We start from the raw sequence: 27978 nt of genomic DNA on the forward strand, positions 1-27978 counted from the left end.
ACACCCCTGACTTGGAAAAGGCAGGTATCTGTGGCCCAAACTCCAGGTTCATATTTCCAACAGCTTACCTCCATGGAGAGCACCTCACGAGATCTAAATAGGTACCTCAAACTTTTAAAACAGCTCCTTCCACCTGATCCTTCCCCAGTCACCTCCCCCAGTTAACATACTAAATGGAACCATTCTCCATACAGTGAGGAAAGTCAGAAACCCAGAGTCTATGTGCCTTCCCTTCTACCCCCACATTCCACCCATCAGTTTAGTTCTTCACTCAGTTGTGTCTGATTCTTTGAGACCCCATGAACTGCAGCACACCAGGCTTCCCTGTCCATCACCAACTCCTGGAACTTACTCAAACTCATGTCCATTGAGCCTGTGATGCCATCCAATTATCTCATCCTCTGTCGTCCCCTTCTCTTCCTACCTTCAATCTTTCCCAGCATCAAGGTCTTTTCCAGTGAGTCAGTTCTTCACATCAGGTGGCCAAAGTATTGGAGTTTCAGCTTCAACATCAGTCCTTCCAATGAATATTCAGGATCGATTTCCTTTAGGATGGACTGGTTGGATCTCCTTGCAGTCCAAGGGACTCTCAAGAGTCTTCTCCAACACCACAGTTCAAAAGCATCAATTCATCAGTGCTCAGCTTTCTTTATAGTCCCACTCTCATATCCATACATGACTACTGGAAAAACCATAGCTTTGATTATATGGACCTTTGTTGGCAAAGTAATGTCTCTGCTTTTTAATATGCTGTCTAGGTTGGCCATAGCTTTTCTTCCAAGGAGCAAGTGTCTTTTAATTTCATGGCTGTAGTCACCATCTGCAGTGATTTTGGAGCCCCCCAAAATAAAGTCTCTCACTGTTTCCATTGTTTCCCCATCTATTTGCCATGAAGTGATGGGACCAGATGCCATGATCTTAGTTTTCTGAATGTTGAGTTTAAGCCAACTTTTTCACTCTCCTCTTTCACTTTCAACAAGAAGTTCTTTAGATCTTCTTCATTTTCTGCCATAAGGGTGGTGTCATCTGCATATCTGAGGTTATTGATATTTCCATCCATCAGCAAGTCTTAAATGTTCTGTCTCCCACTGATCAACTTCTCTCAATTTCCAGAACCAACAGCCTGGTCCAAGCCCCTATTATCAGTCTCCCATATGGTCTGGTATCTGGTCTCTGCTTTCAGTCTTTCCCCCAACAACCCATTGTTCAGAAAATAGCCTAAGTGATCAATCTTTTTTTAAAAAGGAAAGAAAATCTCATCCCTCTCTACTCTTTGATTGCTTCAGAATAAAATCATGGCCTACAAGACTGCATGATCAGGTCCCTGCCCATCTTTCCCCTTCAGCCCATACTGTGCTGTCACTCCAGTCTCCTTGCTCTCCCCCCAATATGCCAAGTCCCTTCCCATTGCAGAGCCTTCATACCTACTGCCTTTCCATTCCTTCTGGAGTGATCCTTCTCCCAGCATTCCACATGCCTGGCTTCTTATTCTTACATTTCAGCTCTTCACAGAAACCCTTCCACCCAGCCCAGTGCCACCTCCTCAAGCACATCACTTTGGTTAATTCTTTCACAGCGCTGATTCTGTGTGTGCATTTTCTGTTTTCCCTCTACAGTGGAAGTTGCATTAAAGCAAGGACCCCATCTCTTTTGTTCACACTATATCCCCAATACCTGGCACCAATTAGGTGTTCAGCATATACATGTTGAATAACTGAATGAATGAATGGCAGCCTTTTTGTTTCAAGGTTTATTAACAGTGACCCATCCTTTTGGGCTTCTCTTTGCCCCAGCTCCCAACCCTAATCAACCTCCTACTCTAGGGCTTCACTGTAGTTTCTGAATGTTGAAGGTGGGGTAGGATAAACTTGGAGATCATTCAAATTTGTGCCTTCCAGGGACTTCCCTGGCAGTCCAGTGGTTGAGACTTCATGCTTCCACTGCAGGGGTATGCCAGTTTGATCCCTGGTCGGGGAACTAAGATCCCGCATACCGAGTGGTGTGGCCAAAAAAAAAAAAAAAAAAAGTTTGCCTTCCAAATCTTTTTACTGTTAATGCATAAAACAATTCTTTTCAAACCCCAAATCTCTCACAGAATCCCTACATATCAAATACATAAAGCAGGAATTGCCCTTCTTGAGGGAAACTATGTGGGGCTTACAGTTCTGAGAAACAGTTTGACATTCATTGTTCTGCTTATTTCAGTTACTTCATGGTACAGGTGAGTCAGCGGAGGCTGAGAGCGGCGCCATGACCTGCCTCTTTTCTGAGCCGGATGCTGTCTCGGGAGCTCTTGGCCCTGTGCTCCTTCCACAGCACCAGACTGGACTCTGTAGAGTCTTTCCAGCCAGGGCAGACGTGCCCCAGCAGTGTCTGCCACGGGGAGAGCTTGGGTCTTTGATTACCTACCCCTCAGACCGCTGTCCCAGAGTCATGTGAGGGGCTGGCTGGGGGGTAGACTTGAAGTGCAGGGAGTTTGGGTGGGGAAGCCAGGTGTCTGTGTCGGAAGGCCACTGGGGCTCGGGGGCTGGGGGCTGGAGGGTTGAGAAGGGCTGCCCAGGCCTGCGGTGGTCTCTCCCTTCCTCAGGATGAGGCTGCTCAGCTCCTGGAGTAGCTGCTCCTCCAGGGACCCATGTGTCTGGGGGCTGCTTTTGGAAGGGGGTCCCGGAGGGGGCTCAGGCGGCCTCTCCTCCCAGCCCTGGGGGCCTGCTTTGGACAGAAGATATTGATCAAAGGACCTCTGGCTGGGGAGGGGGGTCTCCAGCTTGGCTGTCCGCTCCCGTAGGGTAGAGAAGGAGGTGGAGATATCCTCGGTCAACTCAGGGAAGGCCCCAACTTCCTCATACACCGGCTCCTCATACACAGGCTCCTCCAGATCTTCCTGCTCCTCCACAGACCCCTGGGATGACTTCATTGGCTGGATGAGAATGGGGTAACCAGAGGCAGGCACAGAGTTAGAGTTCCCAGATTATTAATCACTAATATTTATTGAGCTCTTCCTCTTGACCAGATGCTGCAAAAATACTTTTGCGTGTATGATGTCAAAAACAGCCCTGTATGATGGATACACTTCAGGTGAGTGAGCTGAGGTACGGAGGAGTTAAGTAAGTTCCCCAGGATCACACAGTAAGTAAATGGTGGAGCTGGAGCTTGAACCCAGGTCTGTCTGACTCCAAAATGCATTCACTTAACCACTTCCTTCTACTTCTCAAACCCTGTGACACTTTCCCCTTTCTTCACTGCATCCTACCATCCCTTGTTTTCCTCATTCCTTCAGGTGGCAACACTCTGTCCATCCGCACACACACTCACGGATGGCCTGCATCAGACAAATAGAGAGCACATGGGCTCCAGCAGCACAGAGCACAGGGCTGACAGGCACAGAACTGGAGCAGGCACAGTACTCACAAAGAACATGGACAGGGTCCTCCGGTTGTGAAGTCGCCGCTGGGCACAGGTAGGGTGGGGAGGCAAGGAGGGAGAGACACAGAGACACAGTGAGGCCTGGCAGCAGGAACTGCACAGAGAAGGCAGAGGGGGCACCAGGCTGGCAGACATGCCATTTCCTCCTGCAGTGTGGCCAGGACATGGGCAGGGACCCCGAGGCATTAGGCAGGCTAGGGGAACCTCACCAGGGTCTGATTGGCAGACAGGAGAGTGGCCCCACTGTCATCCCCACGGATGGGCAGCAAAGGCATGGTGCCAAACTTCTGACGGGCGAGGTCAGAGGAGGAATGGCGTCGTAAGACCACTGGCTGCTGGTCATCGTGCTGGAGAGAGGGCGAGGGGAGGCACCGGTGGGCATGGGAGGTGCTGAAGGTAGAGCTGGGCCCACAGACCTGGCTCTCAGCTCCCTCCTTCCCCTTACCTGGGCTTTGAGGATGCTGGTGGTCCAGTCCCACATCTCGTCCTCGTCTGTGCAGGACAGGTAGCTGGGGGTGATCAGAGTGGGATCACCAGGAGAGAAGGGGTCACAACTAGAGGGGTGGAGGATAGGAAAGGCCGGAGGACAGGGAGCCTAGCTGGGAGGTACTCACAGGTGCATCTTCTCCAGGATCAATGTGAAGCCCCACCTGAGAAGCAAAGGAGACCAGTGATAGGTGGTCAGAAAGGCCAGAGGGTTGGTGGCATGAAGGCTTTAGAAGGCTGGACTGGGGGAAAAAACTCACGGGGTGGGAGGCTTGAACTTTTTGCGGATTCCCAGGTAGACCTTGGCATCTTCCAAAGGCCACTCTCGCTCCGGTTTAGAGCTCTGACAACATGAAAGCCGGCAGTGAGGTTGAAAGGTGAGAGAGAAGGATCATGGTTAAGGAGGTCAAGAAACCATGGAAGCACTGGAGTTGTGTGAAGTCAAAGGGTCACAGAGGTCAAAAGGCCAGGAAAGCAATCATATTGATGGAAAAATGGGCTGGGGAGTGACAGGATAGAGCAGTCAGGGCTCCTCACGCATAGCCATCCAGTCTCCCTCCACACTCGCCCAGGGCCCACCTTCTTCTCCTTGAGCAGCAGCAGGCAGCGGCCACGCAGCAGAAAGAACCTCTCCTGGAAGCGGTTTCCCAGCAAGCGGGGTGGCTCCTCCCGACACCGCAGCAGCCCCACTCGTGGGCTCTCACGCCGGATACCTGGGCACAGAGGGGCAGGGCAGGGCTAGGTGGAGGGTCCCTGGGAGAGGCCGGAGGCAGGGGGGCTGGTGCTGGGCTGAAGAAGGAGGCTCACCTGTGAAGAGGCAGCCAGCATGGGCCAGAGAAACTTTTCTCAGGAGCAGGGAGGCTGAGCAGGGCTCTGGGAGCTGGCACCATTGGAGGGCCTGCTCAAGGACTCTTTCCTTGGGGTGCAGTGGCCGCTCTACGAGGCAAGGTGAGGGTAGGTGTCAACCAGATATCCATCCACAGCCTGGCGCCCCCTCCTCTTCGCCCACCAGTCACTCATTCATTTGTCCAGCCAGCCACAGATGTAATTTAACACTGACTGTGCCAGGCACGGGGCTGCCGTGGGGATACAGTAGGGAGTTTAAAACACCTGGCCTGCCTTCACAAAGCCCACAGCCTGGCAAGGCAGAAGAGAGTAACAGATAAGTAAACGAAGTAAATACAAACCATTATTCTGAAGGAAACAATAAAAACCTGAGAGAGAGAAACGGGGCAGCTACTGAGATAGGGTGACCAGGCAAAGCCTTTCAGAGGAAGCATTTGAAGATGAGACACAGAGCCTGGAGGATTGGGAAGAACAAGCCATGCAGAGATGGGGGAAGAAGACTCCAGGGACGACAAAATGCAGCACCAAAGGCCCTGAGTTAGGAAAGATGTGCTTGAGGAACTTAACAGCCAGCGTGGCTGAAGCAAGGAACACACGTCATTTGAGATGAAAATAAGTGAGTGCCAGATATTCAGTCTTGTGGGCTAGAATAAAGGGTTTGAATTTTAAGTGCAATGGGAAGCCATTGGAAGGTTTTAACCACGGGAATGGCATGATGTGATTTATGCTTGAACATGCTCATTGACTGCCGTGTAGAAAATGGATTGTTGGAAGGCAAGAAGGGACACTGGCCAGCTGGGCCCTTTATGGAGCTCTACATTTTCGTGGTTAGTGTTGGGTTGCAGAAAGATCATGGTGACTTCAACTAAAGTGGTAGCAATGGAGATGGAGAAGTGGTATATTTAGAAAGATACATTTAGACTCAAGAGGACTAGTTAGCTGGTAGGTATGAAGATTAAGGAACAGAAGGAGTCCCAGACGACTCCCAAGTCTCTGGCCTTGATAACTGGTGAATGCTGATTCAATGACTGAGTCAGGAAAACTAGGAAATGGTTTGGGCTTTGTGTCAAGGGAGGGGGTTGGGAATTGAGTTTGGTCTTAGAATTTTTTATTCACTTTTTTTTTGGTTGTACATGTGGCATGTGGGACCACTGGTTCCCCAACCAGAGATCAAACCTCCATCCCTCTAGCGGAAGTGTGGAGTCTTAACCACTGGACTGCCAGGAAGTCCTGGTCTTAGGCGTTTAAAATATGAGATGTTAGAAGATGTACAAGTGGAGATATCAAGCGGGCAGCTGGCTATGTGAGTCTGGAGCTCAGAGGAGGGGTCTGGACCACACATAAACATTTGGGGCCAGCTTATTAGTGGCATTTAGAGCCGTAAAAATGGATGAGTTCACCCAAGGAAACACACAGAGAAAGGAAGAGGGTCGAGGATTGAGCCCCAAGTCCCTCCAGCATTTGAAGCCTGGGCAAAGTAGAAAAAGACGCCTCCTTCGAGGTGAAAAACCAAGGGTCTTTGGGGCCCACGAAAGACAAGAGAACAGAAAGTATTGAGAAAGGGTGAGTAGGGACTTCTCTGGTGGTCCAGTGGCTGAGACTCCGCACTTCCGATGCAGGGGGTCCGGGTTCAATCCCTGGTCAGGGAATAGATGCCACATGCCACAGCTAATAATCCCACTTGATGCAACTAACACATGGCACAGCCACACAAGTAAATAAATACAAAAAGAAAAAGAAAAAAGAAAGACCGAGAGGACAGCTGCACATCTGGTAACCCAGAAGTCTTGGTGACTTTCACCCCAAACGCACGTGCACATGTGCTGGCATACGCACCAAGCTCCCCATGCTCTCGAATCTCAAATGTCACCCACAAGTCCGTCCCAGCTGCTGTCCCCCGAATCTCCAATACTTGGTTGGTCAGCTCCTCAGCAGTCAGTGTTGGGGACACCTGGGGTCAGGGCACAAGCAGAGGACCCATGCAGGTCAGGCCACTGCCCCTGCTCCCTGCCACCCTCTCATCTCCCCTCCTGTCCCCTCAGGACTCACCTTCAGGGTGACACAGTTGTCTGGGAGCTGCTGCTCTATGAAGACCTCCATGATGAGGTCTCCAGCCTGGGACAGCTGAGGGGAGGAGTAAAGAAATGAGGAAGACATAGACAGTACAAAGAATCAAGGTCAGAGGACCCCTTAGGTTGTCTCATGAGTGCTTCCCCCAAAGAGGCCTCCTCTGAACCCTCATCCCAAACATCCCTCAGGCCCTTTAAAGAGAAGGAACTCCAGGCATGGTGGCACTGTGTAAAGTAGCGCTTGAGAAGACAGGTTGGAGTCTGGGTTTCAACTCTGCTGCTCACTACAGTACAGCCTTGAATAAGTGACCCTTCAAACCTCAGTTCCTTTGAAAAAAATGGGACCACCAACCTCCTAGAGTTGTGTGGCACTAAAGTGAGATTACAGGTGCTTGAAATATACTTTGTCCCCAGATGCTAGCTACAGCATTTATTATTCTTCTCACCTCTTTGTCTAACTTAGCTAACCCTTCTTTGGATCTCTACACCTGAAACTGAAGTGTTCCTGCCACCCGTTTGTAATGAAGAACCCTCAGGGTAGAATCAATGGAGCAAATCCTAAACTAACCACCCCTCCCCAAGGTGCTCCTCTCCTTGGGTTTCCTGTGGCCCAGAAGCTGAAGGTCACCTTCCTATCTCGATGTCCCCTCCTGGCCCACTCAGGAGTCTAGGGTCAGGACAAGTTACCTGCACATCCTTCCAGGTGGTGATAAGACTGACCTCCAAGTCAATCTGGGCTACCTGGTCAGGGTCGATCTGTGGAAGAGCCAAAATGCTGTGTGTGTATCTGTGTCTGTGTGTGTGCGTTAGCGGGAGGCTGCCAGGAAAGGGGGTAAGCCCAGAGATATGTGCAGGACCAGAGCCCCTGGAGGAGAGGGGGAGAGGCCAGAAGAGCTGAGAGCTAAGGGGCAAGGATGTTAGGAGTGCGGTTACAGGAGACAGGGCCCAGGGATCTGGGACGGAGTTCCTGGTGCAGGGGGCCTTTAGAGGGCGAGGTTAGGGGTTTGTTGGGACGAGCAGGACCCAGCGTCCAAGGAGAGGGGCCGTAGGTCAGGGGTCGGGAAAGCTTACATCGAAGACAGAGATGTAGCCATCGATGAGCTCCTGCAGCACTCGCACCTCGTGCTCCCCCCGCCCATCTGTCTGGAACACGCTGGGCGCGAACAGCAGGGCCAGGTTTCGCGTGCACATCTGGTTCAGAGAAGCACACTTCTGCACCCTGTGGAGGGGTGTGCGGGTCACGGGTAGGTACAGCAATCATTCGGCAAACACTTATTATTGGGTCCCTGCTATGTGCCTGGGCTAAGCACTTGGGCTATAGCAGTGAGTTAGACACAACCCTGCCCTCAAGGAGCTCCCAGTCTAGGGGAGAGCCAGGCTTATATATAGGGGTCAGCAAACTTTTTATGTAAGTTTATAGATAGTAAATATTTTAGGGTTTCATGCTGTACCATCAGTCACAACCCCTCAACTCTGCTCTGGTCATGTGAAAGGAACCATGGGATATATATAGAAGAATGGGTATGACTTTACATTTTATGTACAAAACTTTATTTACAAAAATAAGCAATGAGCTGGATTTGACCCAGAGGCCATAACTGTCCAGTCTGTAATCAGTACCATACAACTGAGGCTCATCCTAGAATCATTTAAAAAATCTGTCTCTCCCAATAGACTGGTAAAGGTAGACCTGCATCTTATTCCTCTTTGTGTCTCCAACATCTAATCCTTTGCTGACATAGAATATTAAATAAAACAAAATAATGCTGGTTGTTCACCATTTCTGAATGCTTACCACATATATGCCAGGTGCTGTAGTAAGAAGTTTACAATGAGTACGTCATTTAAATCTCATATAGCCTATGGAGTGGATGGTGGTGGTGATGATTTAGTTGCTGAGTCATGTCCGACTCTTTGTGACCCCCTGGACTGTAGCCCACCAGGCTCCTCTGTCCATGGGATTTCCAGGCAAGAACACTGGAGTGTGCTGCCCTGCCCTACTACAGGGAACCTTCCCAGACCAGGGATTGAACCCTGGTCTCCTGCATTGGCAGGAGGATTCTTTACCACTGAGCCATCAGGGAAGCCCATGAGGTGGATGCTGTACCTTATACCATCTTCCTGTTACAAATGAGGAAACTGAGGCTCAAAGAAAACAGATAATTTATCCAAAGTCATGTGCTAGAATAGTGGAGTCAGATTGAGGCCTAGGTCTGTCTGACCCCAAAGTCCATCCTGTGAACTTTTATGCTGTTATACCTTCACTGAACAATTGTCTATGGGATGGATATGTGAATGTAAGTGAGGGATTGGACAGAGGTGACGAAGGGTCAGGGGGAAGCCTGCAGGAGTCTGGCTGTACTGACCGATAGAGATGCCCAATGAGGGTGGCCAGTGTGCGGCGGTTGACCCGTGGCAGGCAACCAATCACTTCTTTGTATTTCTCCAGGCGCTGGTTCTTCTGGGGCAGCTCTGGGGATGTGATGGGCAAGGGGTGGAGAGGGTCGGGGAAAGAAGAACAGAGGGATTTTTAGAGAAACAAACCCAGGATGGATGTGTGTCTGCCCCTTCCCACCTTTCCCTGGCTGAGTCCCTGGGTGATTGGCCAACTGCGCCAGGAGTGTTGGGGCAGGAGCTGCCCGATCCCACAAGGGAGCCTCAGTGATTCTGGGGGAGTGTGGAGTTGCTGATCGGGTCTCAGTTGCCCGTGAGGCTCTTAGGAGTACCTACCAGCAGCCTCCCTCCAGCGAGGCAGCAACCGTGCAGAGGTCACAGGATCATCAAGCTCTCGAAAGAAGCGTTTGAGCGTGTCGGTGACATCTTCCACAAAGTGCTCCCCTGGTCGGAGCTTCACAGACCGGGCATCCCGCCGGAACTCAGCCAGCAGCTTCAGGCTGCGGGCACGGGCACCCCCTTTCCGGTATATGCCCTCCAGCCGGAGCCCTGCAAACAGCCAGCATCTCAGCTCACCACTGCCCAAGACCGGCTATCACTCACCCAGTGCCCTATCTGTGACCCACCCCCCGCCTTCCTATACGTGGTGATTGGGGGTAGGAGGGTCAGACAGAAATCAGCCTCTCTGGTCTTGCTTCTCAGGTCCCTACTCCAGCCCTCGCCTTCAGAAGGCCCATCCCTAACCATGCCATCACACTGCAGCTCCCTTCTCTCCTCACCACTTTGATCTTTAAATAGCACTCTATGAAATCATATCACACTCAGGACAGGTTCTTCACAGGTTTTGAATTTATGAATTCATCTACCTGCTAAAATATTTTGGAACCCCCAAATCAATACCTGTGGCACTCTGCAGTCACCTGTGAACATGTGCAAATGGAGAAAATTTTCAGTTGCCTGATGAACATTTTCCCAGCTAAGGCTTCAAGCGGTAAACAAGTGTCATACTAATGGTATATTTAGAGCCACATATTTTTGCATTCTTGTACTTCTTTTGGGGGGGGAATTTCACTGTGTAAAATGGTCCCCAGTTTAGGGTTGAAGTGCTGTCTAGTGTTCTAAATACCAGAAGGCCTTGTGGAGAAAACACGTGTGTCAGATGAGCTTTGTTCAGGCATGAGTTACAGTACTGCTGGCAGCAAGTTCAAAGTTAACGAATCAGCTGTATAGTAAATAAAGTGTCTTTAAAGCAGACTCATGGATGCAGAAAACAAACTAGTGGTGACCAGTATGAAGAGGGAATAGGGGAGGAGCAGTATACTATTAGGTATAAAATAAACTGTAAGGATATATTGTATAACGGGGAAAACGGCAAATATTTTAGAATAACTATAAATGGAGTACAGTCTTCAAAAATAGTGAATCAGTATGTTGTACCCCTATAATTTATCAAACATTTTACATCAACCATGCTTCAATTAAAAACATAATAAAATAAAAAAATTTTAAAGATGAAAGCTCAGACCTACACTCAGTATCTTATAATAACCTATAATGAAAAAGAATCTGAAAAAGAATATAGGTATTATGTATTTATACACACACACACACACACACACACACACATATAACTGAATTACTTTGTCATACACCTGAAACTAATACAACATTGTGAATTAATTATAATTCAATTTAAAAAGAGAGGAAAAGAAGATGAAAACTGAAAAAAATTATAAGTGCCTTTAAACAGAAGCACACATAAAACAAAGTTACATGATGAAAATATGACCAGAATTTCCCAGGAACTTAACCCTGTATTTCCACTGGGGCGACAGTTCAGCATTCATTGATCCAGTGATTCAGTGACTTTATAACTGCCATGAATCATGAGAACTGAGTGTATTTGTGTTCTTAATTATTACCCATAGTTCCCACCAGTCTCTGAGCTTCACAGAACCTTCCTCGTTCACTGCCCCACCTGCCGTGGCTGGCACAGGGGAGCAGCTCAATAAATATCTGTTGAATGAAGAGTGGCAGTGCAAGATCTATGGAGCAGCAGGGAAGAACACCCACACTTTCTCCAGGGCTTTTCACTGGGCCTCTGACTTCAATCCTCCCAGGAACACGTGTGAGGCTGAGAAGTGGATGGGGTCTAGTAAGTTTGGGGAGTCAGTACATGAGGCTACTGCAAAGGCGTGGAGGATGTCTTTAACCACTGACTATCCATTGTCTGTGTAGGAAGCACAACTATTTGTAGGCACATGGATGTGCCTTTTCCCCCTTTACTGTCCTCCTTAGTTTTCTGAGAATTTTCTTCTCAAGAGTCTAGCCTTCTAAAGAGGGTTTGCTGGGGGAAAAGAATCAATTCGATCCTTACTCGGTAAAGAGAAAAAAGCAGAGGCCAAAAACTCACAAAGAATTCAGGGAACTCCTTGCATAGTTCATCCTTTATGGCTGGAAAGCCCTCCCACACAGAATAATTCTACTCAGACCCTCAAGGATTTTGCTACTCAGCTTGGCTCTTGCCTAATAGCTGCGCTCTCTCTGTTCTCCATAGCTCTGCATCTCCAGTCACATCTGAGGGCCCCCCTCCTTCCATGCCCACGCCCTGATAAGAGCGGCTATGGAACACTTCAGTTCAGTTCAGTTCAGTCGCTCAGTCGTGTCTGACTCTGCGATCCCATGGACTGCAGCACGCAAGGCCTCCCTGTCCATCACCAACTCCCGGAGCTTACTCAAACTCATGTCCGTTGAGTCGGTAATGCCATCCAACCATCTCATCCTCTGTCATCCCCTTCTCCTCCCACCTTCAATCTTTCCCAGCATCAGGGTCTTTTCCAATGAGTCAGTTCTTCACATCAGGCAGCCAAAGTATTGGAGTTTCAGCTTCAGCATCAGTCCTTCCAATGAATATTCAGGATCGATTTCCTTTAGGATGGACTGGTTGGATCTCCTTGCAGCCCAAAGGACTCTCAAGAGCCTTCTCCACCACAATTCAAAAGCATCAATTCTTCAGTGCTCAGCTTTCTTTATAGTCCAACTCTCACATCCATACATGACTACTGGAAAAAGCATGACTTTGACTAGATGACCCTTTGTTGGCAAAGTAATGTCTGCTTTTTAACATGCTGTCTAGGTTAGTCATAACTTTCCTTCCAAGGAGTAAGCGTCTTTTAATTTCATGGCTGCAGTCACCATCTGCAGTGATTTTGAAGACCCAAAGAATAAAGTCTCTCACTGTTTCCACTGTTTCCCCATGTATTTGCCATGAAGTGATGGGACCAGATGCCATGATCTTAGTTTTCTGAATGTTGAGCTTTAAGCCAACTTTTTTACTCTCCTCTTCCACTTTCATCAAGAGGCTCTTTAGTTCTTTTTCACTTTCTGCCATAAGGGTGGTGTCATCTGCATATCTGAGGTTAGTGATATTTCTCCCAGCAATCTTGATTCCAGCTTGTGCTTCATCCAGCCCAGCGTTTCTCATGATGTACTCTGCATATAAGTTAAATACACAGGGTGATAATATACAGCCTTGACGTACTCCTTTTCCTATTTGGAACCAGTCTGTTGTTCCATGTCCAGTTCTGACTGTTGCTTCCTGACCTGCATATAGATTTCTCAAGAGACAGGTCAGGTGGTCTGGTATTCCCATCTCTTTCAGAATTTTCCACAGTTTATTGTGATCCACACAGTCAAAGGCTTTAGCATAGTCAATAAGGCAGAAATAGATGTTTTTCTGGAACTCTCTTGCTTTTTCAATGATCTAGCGGATGTTGGCAATTTGATCTCTGATTCCTCTGCCTTTTCTAAAACCAGCTTGAACATCTGGAAGTTCATGGTTCACGTTTGTTGAAGCCTGACTTGGAGAATTTCGAGCATTACTTTACTAGTGTGTGAGATGTGTAGAATTGTGCGGTAGTTTGAGCATTCTTTGGCATTGCCTTTCTTTGGAATTGGAATGAAAACTGACCTTTTCCAGTCCTGTGGCCACTGCTGAATTTTCCAAATTTGCTGGCATATTGAGTGCAGCACTTTCACAGCATCATCTTTTAGGATTTGAAATAGCTCAACTGGAATTCCATCACCTCCACTAGCTTTGTTCATAGTGATGCTTCCTAAGGCCCATTTGACTTCGCATTTCAGGATATCTGGCTCTAGGTGAGTGATCACACCATCGTGATTATCTGGGTCATGAAGATCTTTTTTGTACAGTTCTTCTGTGTATTCTTGCCACCTCTTCTTAATATCTTCTGCTTCTGTTAGGTCCATACAATTTCTGTCCTTTATTGAGCTCATCTTTGCATGAAAATTCTATTTTTTTCCCTCTATTTCTTTGCACTGATCACTGAGGAAGACTTTCTTATCTCTACTTGCTATTCTTTGGAACTCTGCATTCAAATGGGTATATCTTTCCTTTTCTCCTTTGCTTTTCACTTCTCTTCTTTTCACACCTATTTGTAAGGCCTCCTCAGACAGTCATTTTGCCTTTTTGCATTTCTTTTTCTTGGGGATGATCTTGATCCCTGTCTCCTATACAGTGTCACAAACCTCCATCCATAGTTCATCAGGCACTCTGTATATAAGATCTAGTCCCTTAAATCTATTTCTCACTTAACCACCTATAAGTCCTGAATGCTTCACATGTGCTTTCTCACTATTACCACTATCCTGGAACATGAGACTGTGAGGACCCCCATTTTTTTTCTTTTTATTTTTTGGCCACACCATGTGGCTTGTGGGATCTTCCTCGACCAGGGATCGAACCTGTGCCCCCTGCATTGCGAACGTGGAGTCTTAACCACTGGAACTGCCAGGGAAGTCCAATAGCCCCATTTTATTTTTTAAAATCTATTTTATTATTATTAAAGTTTTCAGCTGTACGGTGTGGCATGTGGGATGCTAGTGGCATGCGGGATCTTTGTTTTCTGACCAGGTGTTGAACCTGTGCCCCCTGCATTGGGAGCCTTGACTCCTAACCATTTAACCAGCAAGAAAGTCCTGGCCCACTTTAAAGATGAGGGAACTGAGATTCAGAAAGGCAGAGCAGCTTGTCACTGTCAGATTGCAGTCTCTGGAGGCAAAGTTTTTGAAGGCAAGTCACATGCACACATCTCCCTCCTCAATCCCATCTGACCTGCAGTGCCCATGTTCCCCATCCCTCACTAGCTCAGTGTCAGCCAGTACCCACTCACCATGCTGAGTGACAAAACTGATGCAGGCATCCACGATGATGGGGATGTCACCCCGGCTCATCTGCTGCTCCTGCAGCCCTGTGCCTCCCCCGCTGGCTGCCCCCCCAATGGCCGCGTTCCATGCTGAGAAGTCTAGCCGGCCCTCTGCCTGCAGATACAGTGTCCTGAGACCCGAGAGATCTGAGTCAGAGCCAGCTCCAGGGGAGTCCTCAGGCTAAGAGGCCCAGGAGCACAAGGATCAGACTTCCCAGAGACACCAGCAGGGGGCAGCAACACCCAACCCAGACAGGGCCCATGACTAGGGAAGTGACTTTGAGGAAGTGGGCAGTGGTCCAGCAGGCCTGGGTGGAAGGTGTGAGCTGTGCTCTAGGAAGGGCAGCCCAGAGTCAAGGACAGGGGCAAGACTTACCTTCCTGTCTCCACCAAAACCAAATGCTCTTTCTTGTCTGGGGTGTCAGCTGCTGAGACCACACCTGGGAGGAGAACCAGGAACATTATCATCAGTGTCATCTTCATCATAGTGATTAATATTCATTAAGTATTTAAGGTATGTAGGTCCCATGCTAGGAGGTTTACAAACAATACTGCCTTAAACCTTATGAGTTACATACTATTATCCCCATTTTGGGTTCAGACGGTAAAGAACCCGCCAGCAATGAGGGACACCCATTTCACCTAAACTCAGGGAGGTTAAGTGACATGGCTCAGATTACTTGTTATGGCAAAGCTGAGCTTGAACTCAAGTTTCTTGTCTCCAGATCTTTAAAACACTATCCTACACTGTTCCTCTTTTAGGAGGAAATGAGAATTCCCAGCCCCTTCTCCCAGTCCCCAACCAGCAAGCGACTCCAAAGAATGATAATAACAATAACCTATATAACATATAACATTTATTGAATACCTGTAAGATGCCTCCTGCCAGGTTCTGTGATAAGTGTTTTACATGCACTGCCTTATATGAAACTCATTACAACCCTATTATTGTACCTATTGTGAAGATGAGGCAACTGAAGCACAGAGAAGTTAAGTAACTTGTCTAAGGTCACAGAGCCAGCAAGTGATGGAGATGTGGGGGGGGGTCTAAATCTGGGCAATTTGACTGTAGAGCTTCTGCCTGAATCCACTATTCCTGCTATCTCCCATAGGGACCCCAAATACATGAAGGTCCACTACCCCCACCCCTCACAGCCACCCTTCCTCCCTCTCCCCAGCCCTGCTCACTGATCTCTTGTAGCCGGCGCAGATGCACCATGTCCTCAGGGGCTGGGGGGCCAGGGCCTGACGCTGGGCACAGGAAGAGATGGTCTCCACGAAGAAGTCCAAACCCAGACATCCAGAGGCCAGGGGCCAGGGCGGCATGGGAGGGGGACCGCAGCCACAGGCGACCCAGCCGCAGCAGCCCAGGGCCCAACAGCTGGTGACAGCTCAGTGGGGAGAACCACTGTGAGGAGGAGGACAATGGGAAAGAGGAGGATAGGGAAACAGACAGGGGGTGGGGAGAGAAGTAAGAGTGAGAGGGATAAGGGGAGGCAGAGGAGGACATGGAGAGAAAGCCAAGGAAAGAGGGGGGTTAAAGGGATGGGGAGAGAGTAAAGGAAAGACGGTGCAGGAGACAGGAGATGGATGGAGAAAAACAAGAAAGAAACGCAGTTCAATTCAATTTGCTCCAGCCAACACAGAGAAGACCCCTGTGCGGCAGGCAGTGTTATCCCCTTAATTGGGATGTAGGGAAAGACAGACTGGGTAGCTGCATGCTGTGACCGAAGAGTCATGAGGCCCCGGGAAGTCCCACCCCCAGGGGGACAGGCAGAGGCTTCACGGAGAAAGGACTATTCGACTATTCGAGGTGTAATTCAAAGCAGTGCTTCTCAAGCTACTTGTGCTGAAGGAACAGGGAATTTAAAATTTTTTTACCAATCTGTCACTAACCAACACTTTGATTAAAAAACAACAAAATGAATTACTAGAAAAGTGAAATGAAAAAAGAATGACATATAAAATATAAGCCTCCAATTTTTAAAAATTAGACTCCACACATAAAATTATTCTGTCACATTGCTATGAAAGATTCTAAATAGTGACTCTCAAGCTCTATACTTAACCTGTCATGGGCCGTAAGAGAATATGGTGGCTCAGTGGTAAAGAACCCGCCTGCCAGTGTAAGAGACATGAGTTTGATCCCTGGGTAGGGAAGATCCCCTGGAGGAATAAATGGCAACTCACTCCAGTATTCTTGCCTGGGAAATGGACAGAGGAGCCTGGCAGGCTACAGTCCATGGGTTCTCAAAAAAGTCAAGCACGACTTAGCAAATAAACAACAAGAGGTAATAAGAGGAGACTTGGAGGACCATATCAGAGCCCTTAGAGGATATGGAGACAGCTTATTGGTGTGAGGAGTTCTGAGTGGGGTCAGAAGCCAGAGCAGGGGAGCGTTTCCTACAGAGTAGTGTCAGATGCGACCTGGTGAGGCCAGAGGACGGCCCTTGAACCTTACCCAGGGCAAGTCGCTGGCCACCTGCAGGGGAGTCGCTCAGAAAAGCAAGGCAGAGGAGGGCAGCCAGAAGGGGTTAGGGAGGAGCTGCAGGCTGCCAGAGCTTGTAACTTTCTAAGTTGTGGTGGGACAGGGAGGTGGCATGCCAGGGTGATGAGCTGAAGGTGGAGCAGGGCTTGGGGGAAAGCTGTTTAAGGATGGGAGCGATTATCACTGTCATCGCCATTACTACTTCAACACCCACAGATTGCGGCTTGCCAGGCAGTGTGGGCCTCACGTGTCACTTAATCCTCAACCCTAGGGGGTAGATCTTTGACACCCACTCTACCCATATGGAAGAGCTCACACGTGGGAGTCGGAGGACTCAAATCCCAGGATATCTGATTCCAGGGCCTGAACTTTTAATGCCAGGGGCGGGGTGCAGGATGGAGAGAGAGTGGTTTGCCTGGGGATAGAGAAGCTGGGTCAGATGAAGGCAGCTTTGCTGTGGACTTGGAGATCTGAGCCTGGGGGAGGGGGTGGGAGTCAGATGGCAGCCTCTCTGTGGGAAGAGCCCAGCACAGTGCAGTCTGGCCTGTGAGCTTTGCACACAGAGGCCTGACTTCCATCCTGTGTGTGCTGCTGCCTTCTAGCTCTGTGACCTTGACTGAGTGGCTTCGTAACCTCTGAGTTCTCAAGGTGTGAAATATTGAAAATCCTTACCTCTAAGTGTTGTTGTGAAAATTAAATGAGATATTGAGTGGGCAGCGTTTAACACAGGACCTGGCACAGAGTAAGTGCTCAGTCAACCTCAGCTGTTAGTGGCAGGGGTGGGAGTGGCTGCAGGAATAGGAGGGGACAGGATGGGGGCAGGGTGGATACAGGGAACCCTCGAGCTGTATGGGAGGGGTCTCAGCTGTGTCACCTTGCCCAGGGCACTGGTCCAGGCCTCCAGACTGTCAGCTCCATCTGTGCCAAAATGCTGAATTCTACCCCCGGTGAGGATGAGCTCGAAGGAGAAGGGGAACCTGGAGAGATGAGGTCCGGGAGGAGGGACGGGGTGAGTGAGGGGGCTGGCAGGCTCAGGATCAGGAGGGGAAAAGGGAAGTTCAGGAAACAGGGTGGGTGTTACCTGTCGAGGTCACCTGGGTCAGTGGGTGGGGGGTTCACACCCAAACATACAACATCCTGGGGCTGGATGAGGTGGAGGGGTTCAGGGCTGCTTTCCGACACAAACATTTCCAGAGCCGCACCCAGGACACACCACAGTCGGGGGGGAGCTAAGAGGGAAAGTGGTGGTCAGCAGGCAGCAGACCTCTGTCCCCACTGTCAGAATTCCCATTTGCCAGATATTATTCTGTGCCAAGCCCTCTACCTATGTATGATCTCCTGTAGTCGTCACAACTCTATGAGGGGAGTTTTACATTCACTCCTGTTTTACAGATGGGGAAACTGAGGCTCACAGTTGAAGTACGTGCCCGAGTCACATGGGGAGAAAGCAGCAGAGCTGAGATTTGACCCCCTGCGGTGTGACTTCAAAGCACAGCCTCTCAACCATCACCCGATGCTGCCCCTCCCCACCCCTGCCATGGTCCCCGTGATCCCAGCACCCTTGTCCACTTCAGGGCATGTCCTATCCCAGTCCTCTCCTCCTTGTCCCTCTAGGGAACACTCCCAACCGTCCTGGCTTCTGCCCATCCCCCTCCAGTCCCTTGGCTCCCCTCTCACCATCTCGGCCCCTGCGAGGAGGTGGGGGTCCAGCTTTGTTGCTGATGGGACCACAGTACAGGAAGCTGCTATATGTGGCAGGCACCACCACCTCATTGTACACGCCAGGGGAGGGGTCTGCAAGGGAAAGGAGACATGGTCACGTCAGGCCAGCGCGATGGAACGGCCTGACCCCCTTGGGGAAGTGCTTGAATCGAGGAAGACAGTGGGACCCAATTCCATCGGCAGCATGGCCCAGTAGAGCCCAGTGGTGCTGGACGCCTCACCATCCAGATCAGAGAAGAAGGTGGCAGGCAGTGATGAGGCTTCTAAGCCAGCCCTTGCCCACTGCCTGTCCCCACCAGCCAGCGAATAACAAGTAAGCTCTGGGTGGAAGGCTCAGAGCAGGGGCCCTCCTGTAAGTGTCTTGGCCCCTGTGGCATGACTACTCGATCCCAGCCTGTATAAGATGACCATTTCTATGATCAGACTTCCCTTAGGCAGGTGAGACCTGACCTATGGGTTGACCCTGACAGGGATAGGCCAGCACTAACACCTCAAGCATCCAGATTCACTCCAGACAGTGGTCATTAGTGGTCATTTCAAATATCAAGAAATAGGGTCTAGAGGACTTGGAGGGTTGGGAAACTGCCCAAGTTGGGCCATTGTGATGGCCTAGCTGAGAGGTAATTGGGGGCCCCCGCCAGAAGAACCAAGGCACAGGTCAGGGCAGAGAATTCTTGCAGGGAGAGAGAGGAAGCCTTGTGGGGATTACCTGGGGGCAGGAGACTAGGGAAGCTGCCATCGAGGGCTGAGGGGGTCCAGGGCTCCTCTCCCTCAAAAGCCTCGACACAGAGGAGCTGGGTCATGTTCTTCAGCAGGTTGGGTCCTGCCACAGCTGCGCACAGTGCCTACAGGGAGAAAAGGCCTCTGTCAACCCCAGAACACAACCTGGGAGTCCTGGGGACAGTCCTCCTGTCTCCAAGCCCCCACTCCAAGCTTAGGCATGTCAACTCAGAGACCCATTAGCCCCAACCTTCCCTCCTACCTGGAGAAGCTGGCTATGATCTGGATACTGAGGGTGGGGCTTCCGGAAGAGACCGAGCCGGTACTTCCGAGAGATGAACTCTCCCCGAGGGCCAGGGGGGGTATCTGGGTGCAGCCCCTCACCAGGGGGGAGTGACCCTGCCCAGAAGCGGTTGGCACGATCGTTTCCCAGGACAATGAACAACTGCAAGGTCACAGAGGGCAGAGGCAAGTGACAGAAACTTGTATCCCCAGGCATTCCAATCCTGTCCCCAAGCTGGACCCAAGGCCTTTTCACACATGCTCCTTCCACCCCAGCCCACACTCCGAGACACACTTTTTCCCTCTGCAGACTTCTCACCTGCACTATCTCATTACTCCACACACTTGTGTCCAGCTTCAGGCTCTGCACCTTGGAGATCCCAGAACCCAGGGCCCGGTGCTGACCTGTTAGGGTGTGAAGGGCATGGGCACCCTGAGTCCTCCTGCCCCAAGCCCCCAACCCCCTCCCCATTTCAGCCAAAGGCCCCGGCCCTCACCTGCGCACTGCTTGCAGATGACCACTCCCAGGTTGACCGCGGCCCAGTCTGGGCGGGAGGCGCCACAGTCCGCGCAGTGCCGGTTTGCCCGATTGGACCAGATCTTCTCAGCCACCTCGTAGTCAGACAGGGTCTCGGTTACTGCTTCCTGCAGAGCGGCCGCCCAGCTCTGCCGAGCCCCCCCAGACTCGGCTGTGAAGCTGAGGGGTGGACAGCCAGTCCGTGGGCCTGGACACCCACCCCACTACCCGCCCCACCACCCGGGGCATTCCTGCAGCAGTCACCACAGCCATATGTGGGCCAGCCCAGCCCCTCCTGACATCCTTGACCCTGTTCACTGGACTCCTGTCGGGACACACCCACTGACATCCTAAGGAGAAGGCCTTGGAGCCTCTGCACCCCAGTGTTCCCCCCCCAATGTCTCTCCCCCGGCCTTGCCTCCTGCCAGTCTGGGCCCCACCTGAAGCAGCGATGTGGTGTGAGCAGGTCGAAGCTGCGACTCTTGGTCTCCCGCACACTGCAGCCTTGTAGTTCAATGAAGCAGATCCCAATGCCCAGAGAGAAGGCCTGGCAGAGTCAGGGTGGGGGGTGGTGGGCAGGCACAGTGAGGTCCGAGTGGGCTAGGTCAGGCCCCTCGGCCCCGGCCCTGCCCTCCTCACCTGCTCACTCTTGTACAGGGCCAGCTCTCCGGGGCTCAATGCAGCAAACACCTTGGCCTTATGCCCACGCAGCTCCAGCATGCCCGTGCGGAGGGGTCGAGGTGGCTGCGGGGGCCTGGGGTGGCCCAGGAGGCGTTGCTCCTTTAGGCAGGACTGCAGCGTGGAGCACCACATGTCCCGCTGAGCTGGCGGGGGACGGGCAAGCAGGTAAAGTGGGCTGTGAGCTCACCTGGCCTCCCCAGCCCTGCTCTGAACCCAGGGGGCCCTGGCCCTCACCCTCACTCTCTGTGCGGAACACGAACACCCTCTGGCCGGTGATGACCTGGAACTTGTTGTCCTTGCTGCTGCGGGTCATCTCAATGGCTGTCAGAGGGATCACGCCCTTGGGGAAGGGGTCCTGGAGGGACAGACAGCCCATTGGCCCATGGGGACAGGAACCCAGCCATGTGCGCTGACCCCCGGGGCCAGCACCAATATTTAATGAGATTCAGCACTCATTCCGCAAGCAGTGGGGTACAGCTGCTAACCATGCTCCTTTTGACCCCTGACATCAGTCACGTGGTGCCTGCCTCCCCATCACAGGGCAATTGGCCTTCCAATCCTGAGCCTCTCTCAGCTCTCCCTCTCCCTTTCCCCAGGCCCCATGAAGCACCTCCCAGACCTACCTTATCACTGCCAAAGTACATCAGACTCCTCCCGTTGAACTGCACAAAGCGCCTCTGAAAGACGTAGTTTCTGGGGATGGGAGAGGTTGAGATCAGTAACTGGTGGAGGCTGCACCCCAGGGGTCCTAAGATCTGGGAGCACTTGAGACCCGACCTCCAGCACCAGCCAGCCTCCCGTGCCCCGCTCCCCTTCCCAGCAGCCCCACCCCTGAGGGGAGAGCTTGTCTAGCCAGCCACTGAGCAGGGGCGTGGGGCGGTCTGCCGTGGAGGAGAAGCTGGCATAGGGTGAAATGAGGTCATCGTTGATCTCTGTGTCCAGGGTGGGCAGGGAGAGGGTGGAGTCCCCGGGCAGCTCAAGGCTGGCATAACCAGCATCCTCACGTGCCTCCAGATCCGGCCTGCTGAGCCTTGTGGGGGCCAAGACAGAGGGGGACACACTTTAGAGCCAGTTCCCTGGACAGCCCCACCCACAGCACCTAGTGGAATGCCCAGCAGGTACCAGATCTGCTTTTTAAACAGGGGAACAGGGAGGCCGAGAACCCAAAACACAAGCATGGGTCTTCTTCCCAGGGCACACTAGGACTTTTCATTTCAAAAATTGTCAGTCCTTTGCCTCTGCCATTAGTATTACATGGTGGAAAAGTTGAGGAATAACTACACAGATGACTTTCTGCCACAGCTGCCTATCTCGTCAATAAGTCTAATTGGTTCTTTCTCCAAAAAGTTCTTGCCTTTCTCTCCCTGGACCAAGTTCCCAATAGCTCTCACCGAGGTGAAGGGAATCATCTAACCAGTCACTTGCTTCCATTCTCGCCCTTCCACCAGTCATTCTCCCACTAAGGATGCAAATAAGATCATTTCACACACCTGCAGGAACCTCTACAATGACTGCCCATCAACACTTAGGATAAATCAAAATTCCTTACCAGTGGATGCCAAGACTGTGTACAGAGAGACCCAGGGTAACTCTGACGACCTCATCCTGCATCGCCTTCGCCTTGCTCACTACAGTTCAGCCACATTCTCTTCCCTAGTTCAGAGTCTTTGCCATACTGTTCCCTCTGTCTGGAACACACTTCCCTTAGACTGCTTCTTTCTATCCTTCAGATATTCCTTCCCAGAAAGTCCTCTATTATTCTGTCACTTTCCAGTGGTTCCTTACCTCAGCTGTACAAATCAGTTGGGAAACTTAAACATATCTGCATATGAACCCCAAGTGCATGCGTGCGTGCTCAGTCACGTCCACCTCCTTGTGACCTCATGGACTAGAGTCACCAGCCTCCTCTGTCCATGGGATTTTCCAGGCAAGAATACTGGTCTGGATTGTCATTTCCTACTGCAGGGGATCTTCCTGACCCAGGGATTGAACCTGAGTCTCCTGCACTGGCAGGTGGATTCTTTACCACTGAGCTACTGGGGAAGCCCTGTGTGAGCCCCATGCCAGACACTTAAATTTGAGTCATTGGAAACAAGGCCCAGGCGTCTGTCATTTTCAAAGTTCCCCAGGCTGCAGTGCAGCTCGGGTTAAGAACCTCCACTCTACCCTACCTGTTTCCTACTTCATAGAGAAACTGAAGCAACCAGAGGATAATCCCCGCAGACTCCCAGCGCCACATCTGCCCCATTCCACATACACACCGTTTTCCTCCTGGTACTATGAAAAATACCCCTGTCTAAAGCTGATCTGTCCTCTGGGCACTTGGTTCCAGTCCTCTCACCTACACAAGGACATCACTCCAGACTTTGTCCCTTTTCTCTCTCCTGTATCCACTAGCTTTCCCTCTCTATCAGATCATCCCTATTCACCTACGAATATACACAGCATTCCATGCTATTAAAACCCCTTTCTTGACTCCACTTACACTATCAATAACCACTCAAACTCTCTGCTCTTCTTTGCAGAAAAACTCCTCAAAAATGTTGTCTTCATATTTCCAGTTCCTCTCCTTTGTTCTCTCTTGAGCCCACTCAGATCAAGCCTTCACTCCCAGTACTTGTCAAGGTCCCGAGTAACCTCCGTGTCACCAATTCCAGAGGTCAATTCTCAGTGCTCATCTTACCCAACCTCTCAGTAGCATTGGATTCATCTCACCTGAGCTCTTCCTCCTCCTTATATCTTTTCTTCAGTTAGCTCCTGTGGCATCAGCTTCTCCTGATTTTCCTTCTACTTCACTAAGTGTTTCTTTTCAGCCTTTTTTGCTGATTCTTCCTCTTATCCCCAATCTCTGGATCCTGGAGTATGCCAGGACCTTATCTTGGTCCTCTGCTTTACCTACACTCACTTACAGCTACATACACCCATTTAAATGCTGACAACACACAAACCTAGATCTCCTGTTCAGACCTCTCCCCCAAACTCCAGACTTGTATATCCAACGGCCTATTTGCCACTTCTTCTTGGGCATATATTACACACCTCAAGTTCAACACATCAAAACCTGAACTCCGAATCTGCCTTATTCCTGCATTATGCAAAGTCTTCCCCATTTCAGACCACAGCAACTCCATGAACTTTCAGTTGCTCAGAAGAGCGCTGTCAAACTGTCTTCGAAATTTGGTTGTTTTATAGTTTCAGCACAGCTCACACCAGACTAGCCACATTTCAAGCGTTCAGCAGTCACACGTGGTTACTGGCTACCACACCGGACAGTGCAGGCTCAGACGGAAACCCCTGAAGTCTTTCTTGCCTCCTCTTTTTCTGTCACACTTCAATTTACTAGGACAGTTTGTCTTCAAAATATAACCCAAACCAACCACTCCTCACCCTTTCCACTCTCATAGCAGTAGCCTGAGATTTCTCACCTAGATCACGGTAAGAACCTCCAAACTAGTCTCTCTGTTTCTGCTTTGGCCCCTACAGATCACTGCCAACACAGCAACCAGAGGGATTCTTAAAATGTAAGTCAAAAAAAAAAAAAGTAAGTCAAAACCCTTCCAATAGCTCGCTTCCCATTTCACTTAAGAGTAAAAGCGAAAGTCCCAATATGGCTCCTTTTGCCTCTCTGACAGTGTCTGCCCCAACTCTTCCCAGCCTGGCCCTCTCTGTCCCAGCCCTGCTGACCTTGTCATCGCTACCGGATCCCCTGGTTACACGGCCTTCTTAAAGTCTCTATTCTGGCCACTCTTCCCACATGCACCATTCTTCTCCTAGAAGAGGGCTAACTCCCTCACTTCTTTCAAGTTTTAGCTCAAATATCATCTTCTTAACACTCTGGCAACTCTTAATGAAAAACTGCAGTCCTTTCCTCCCTCACCCCTTCCAGCCATCTTACGCTGTTCAATTTTTTTTCATGGCACTTACCACCTTTTACTGGAGGAGGGCATGGCAACCCACTCCAGTATTCTTGCCTGGAGAATTCCATGGATTGAGGAACCTGGCGGGCTACAGTCCATGGGGTCGCAAAGAGTCGGACACAACTGAGCAACTAGCACTTTCACTTTCACTATTACCTTTCAATATAGGTATAACTCATTTATTACATCTATTGTTAATTGACTAATTTCCCACAAGGGCAGGGATTTCTGATCTATCCCAAGTATTTACAACAATATCTGACATTCAATAGGTGCTCAAAAAGATCATTAAATGAAAGAATGAAAGGCACTTCTCCATATATTAAGTCATATATCCATTTCTTTGTCTACCTGTTTTATTTCCTATCTGTCTCCACTGAGTCACAGGCTGCCTAATGGGAGACTGGGTCTGTCTGTCATATTCATCCTGAATCTCAATAACCCAGTTGGCACACAGTGGACGCTCAACACACACTTGATGACCAATGGGAAACACAGCTGCCACCAGCTCAACCTGCTCCTCTTCCTGCCATCATCCCTCTATGGACCACTCACCTGTGTTCAGCCCTTTCCTGACAGACACCTCTGCCTTCTCTTCTGTCAGGGGCCCCTGGGACCCCCACAGGCTGGACACCATAGTACAGGCAACCAGGGTCCATGATGTGCACTGCCAGGTGGAGAAACGGGGGAGACAGGGAAGAGGTCAGGTGAGAGTCCTGAAGGGCAACCTTTCCCCCAACCCATGATAGCTAACCTACCTGTGCCCGTTGTGGGCCTGAGGGCAGGGGTGGGGGCAGCTGTCTGAGAGCCGTCTGGGGCCCTACGAGAGAGGTCTAGCGGTCATTCAGGGAGCGAGAAGGAAGGACAAGTCCTCCCGCCCTGCTCCTCCCCGCCCCCAGCGTTGGATCCCCAGGGAGCTGACCCCACTCACATGTCCTGAGCTGTCTGGGCCCCGCCTCTTAAGTCCAAGCCAAAGTAGATGGCATTGGGCATCATCTCCACAGTATTTGAGGCCGACGGCTGCTCGGAGGACGACCTCGGAGGGACAGTAGGGGACTTCGGACTCAGGCTGGGCTCTGGGCTCTTGGATGCCTCTGGTCTCCAGACGGCTGGACTCAACCCAGGCCTCTGGGTGGTGGCAGAGCCACTGAGTCCACCAAATACTGTCCTGGGCTTAGGCACAGGCTTGGTGGGCTGGGCTGGGGGTGCTGGGCTGGGCGAAGGCTCCATGGCACTCTCGGGCTGGGGATCCGGGGGGCCCTCGGCAGGGTCTGCCTGCAGCAGGCGCAGGATGCGCTTCCGGTGCCCCGTGGCGTTGATGCCCAGCTGCCTCAGCTCCCCGTGGCCCAGGCCACGGGCCGCACCCGCCGTAGCCAGCCCCTGCTGCCGGAACGCGTCTGCATACTGCTCCAGGTGCACCGAGGCCAGCCACACAGCGATGTCCAGGTCCTGAGGGGCAGCCATGGGGGCTCAGGCCATTGCTGGGGGAGGGGTAGGGTGAAGGGAGGGCTCAGGCTGAGATTCCCCCTCCCTGTCCCAACGTCTGAGGCTTGGACAGAGGCCACCAGACTCCTGTCTTCCTCCAGAGAAAAACGACCAGAAGCCTGTGATCCGGGGGCAGAGCCAACCCCAAACATTGGAAAGGGCCTCCCCATTGTAGGAGCACCCCTTCATTTGCAGAGGAGGAAACTGAGGCCAGGGAGGGGAGGAGGCTTGCTTCAGGCTCCGGGCAAGTTGGCTTCTTGGTGAGAATGTTGGCCCCTTAGCTCCCACCCACACAGTGTCTGGGTCAAAGCTCTGCATACACTCAAGTCAGCAAGCCTGGGACAAGATGCCAGAACCCTGCAGGGGTGGGGATGACAGGGGCTGGTGGGGAGGAGGGGCCCAGGATGAAGCTGCTGTGGCACAGAGCTGTGACAGAGGAGTGGGGAGGAGGCGAGGGGAGATGCACCTCCCACTCCCACTGGTTCCAGAGCTGAGTACAGGCTCGGGCCATCCTAATCCTGGTCGTTCCCAGTTCCTCCTCCCCTTCCACCTATTGTCTCTGCTCAGACTTCCTTCCTGTCCCTCCAGCTCTGGCCGCCCCCACATCCTGCCTGCCTTGGTCAGGCTGTCCAGAGAGCTCTAGGCAGTACCAACATCTGGGCAGAGGCCACTTGGGGAGTGAGGATGGGGCAAAGAACTAACTGGGCCAGAGAGATGAGGGACCGGGGATACACCAGGGTCTCCACTCAGCACCCACCTGCAGCATCTTCTCCCATATGTGTGCACAAACTGGAACACCCACCCTGCAGGAACTCACACTGTGAAATGACAACCCCCTACCTCTGCTTTCTCCAAGCCTTCCTTCACCCTGTCCATGCCTTTGGACTCAGGTCTCTAAGGTTCTGTCCCATTCCACCACCCTGACGTGGTGGACCCTGATCTAGTTAGTACCTAGACCTCTCTTGGATCCTGTCTCCCTGAGTTTTCTGTCTACCCTGTCCCTGTCCCCACCCCATTCATCGCCATCTCTACGTCTAAATCCATCTCCGTTCCTTTCCTTGTTTTGCTGTCATTAAGTCTCTCCTTGCCTCTGTCTCCATTTCAACTAGATCTTCAGTTTTATCTGTCTCTGGCCAACTCTGACTCTTAGGTTTCTATCTCTGCCTCTGCCCGTACTTCTCTCTCCCAATTTCTCTCCTGTGGGGTCCTTCTTACCAGGACTGCCTCTCGCCCCAGCATCAGTTCTGGCCTCTCTCCGCCTCTCTGCGGCGGACGGAGCCCCCTCCCCAAGCTAGGGCCCGGGTGCTGCACCTCCCGTCCTGACTCAGAGTCCAGTTTCCCGGTGACTCAGGCCCGACTCGAGGGCACGGGACTGAGAACTAGGAGGTGAGCGGGGCAGGAGTGCGGCGGGTGGGGGGCAGGGCGGGGGGCGGGCCGGGCAGCGCAGGGCAGCTGCGGCGGCGACGAGGGAGGGGGCAAGGAGGGAGGGGGCCGAGGCCGGCAACCGGAGGGAGGGGCTGATCGCGGCGGGGAGGAGGAGAGGGGAGGGCCGCGGGCGCGGAGTGGGGCCAGGGATCCCACAGAGGCCCTCGAGGTGATGGGGAGGAGTCTGGGAGGCAGGAGCCGGGGGGCGCGGGGTCCTCACCTCACTACGCGGCCGCCGTCCGCTCCCCGGTACCCACCCGCCGCGCCGTCCGAGGCTCCGGGTCGCCGCTCCGGCCCC

At 51.5% G+C, this 27978-nt stretch overlaps 1 protein-coding gene across 3 annotated transcripts; it reads right to left on the reverse strand.

Moving 5' to 3' along the window:
• Positions 1-1749: 1749 nt before the first annotated feature.
• ARAP3 (ArfGAP with RhoGAP domain, ankyrin repeat and PH domain 3) lies at positions 1750-27978 on the reverse strand. 3 transcript variants are annotated; one of them, XM_065918781.1, is made up of 33 exons: positions 27901-27978; positions 25702-26251; positions 25529-25590; positions 25326-25437; positions 21683-21883; positions 21477-21546; positions 21088-21208; positions 20812-20996; positions 20613-20719; positions 20153-20352; positions 19975-20060; positions 19636-19818; positions 19363-19498; positions 18609-18725; positions 18013-18160; positions 17806-17908; positions 15632-15851; positions 14820-14883; positions 14411-14574; positions 9555-9767; positions 9191-9296; positions 7896-8043; positions 7512-7580; positions 6805-6879; positions 6592-6706; positions 4717-4845; positions 4489-4622; positions 4170-4252; positions 4038-4073; positions 3869-3932; positions 3633-3770; positions 3409-3447; positions 1750-2917 (listed from the first exon to the last, which is right to left on the reverse strand). In XM_065918781.1, exons 2-33 carry the CDS (start codon positions 26232-26234, stop codon positions 2432-2434), a joined length of 4647 nt encoding a protein of 1548 aa, XP_065774853.1. In that variant the 5' UTR covers positions 26235-26251; positions 27901-27978; the 3' UTR covers positions 1750-2431. The 3 variants fall into 3 exon arrangements, with proteins under 3 accessions (XP_065774853.1, XP_065774854.1, XP_065774852.1); XM_065918782.1 differs by lacking the exon at positions 27901-27978 and adding an exon at positions 27471-27565; XM_065918780.1 differs by lacking the exon at positions 27901-27978 and adding an exon at positions 27471-27509 and having other exon boundaries at positions 25702-26219.

Source organism: Muntiacus reevesi, chromosome 1, assembly GCF_963930625.1.
Source record: "Muntiacus reevesi chromosome 1, mMunRee1.1, whole genome shotgun sequence".
In the NCBI taxonomy this organism is placed as follows: domain Eukaryota; kingdom Metazoa; phylum Chordata; class Mammalia; order Artiodactyla; family Cervidae; genus Muntiacus; species Muntiacus reevesi.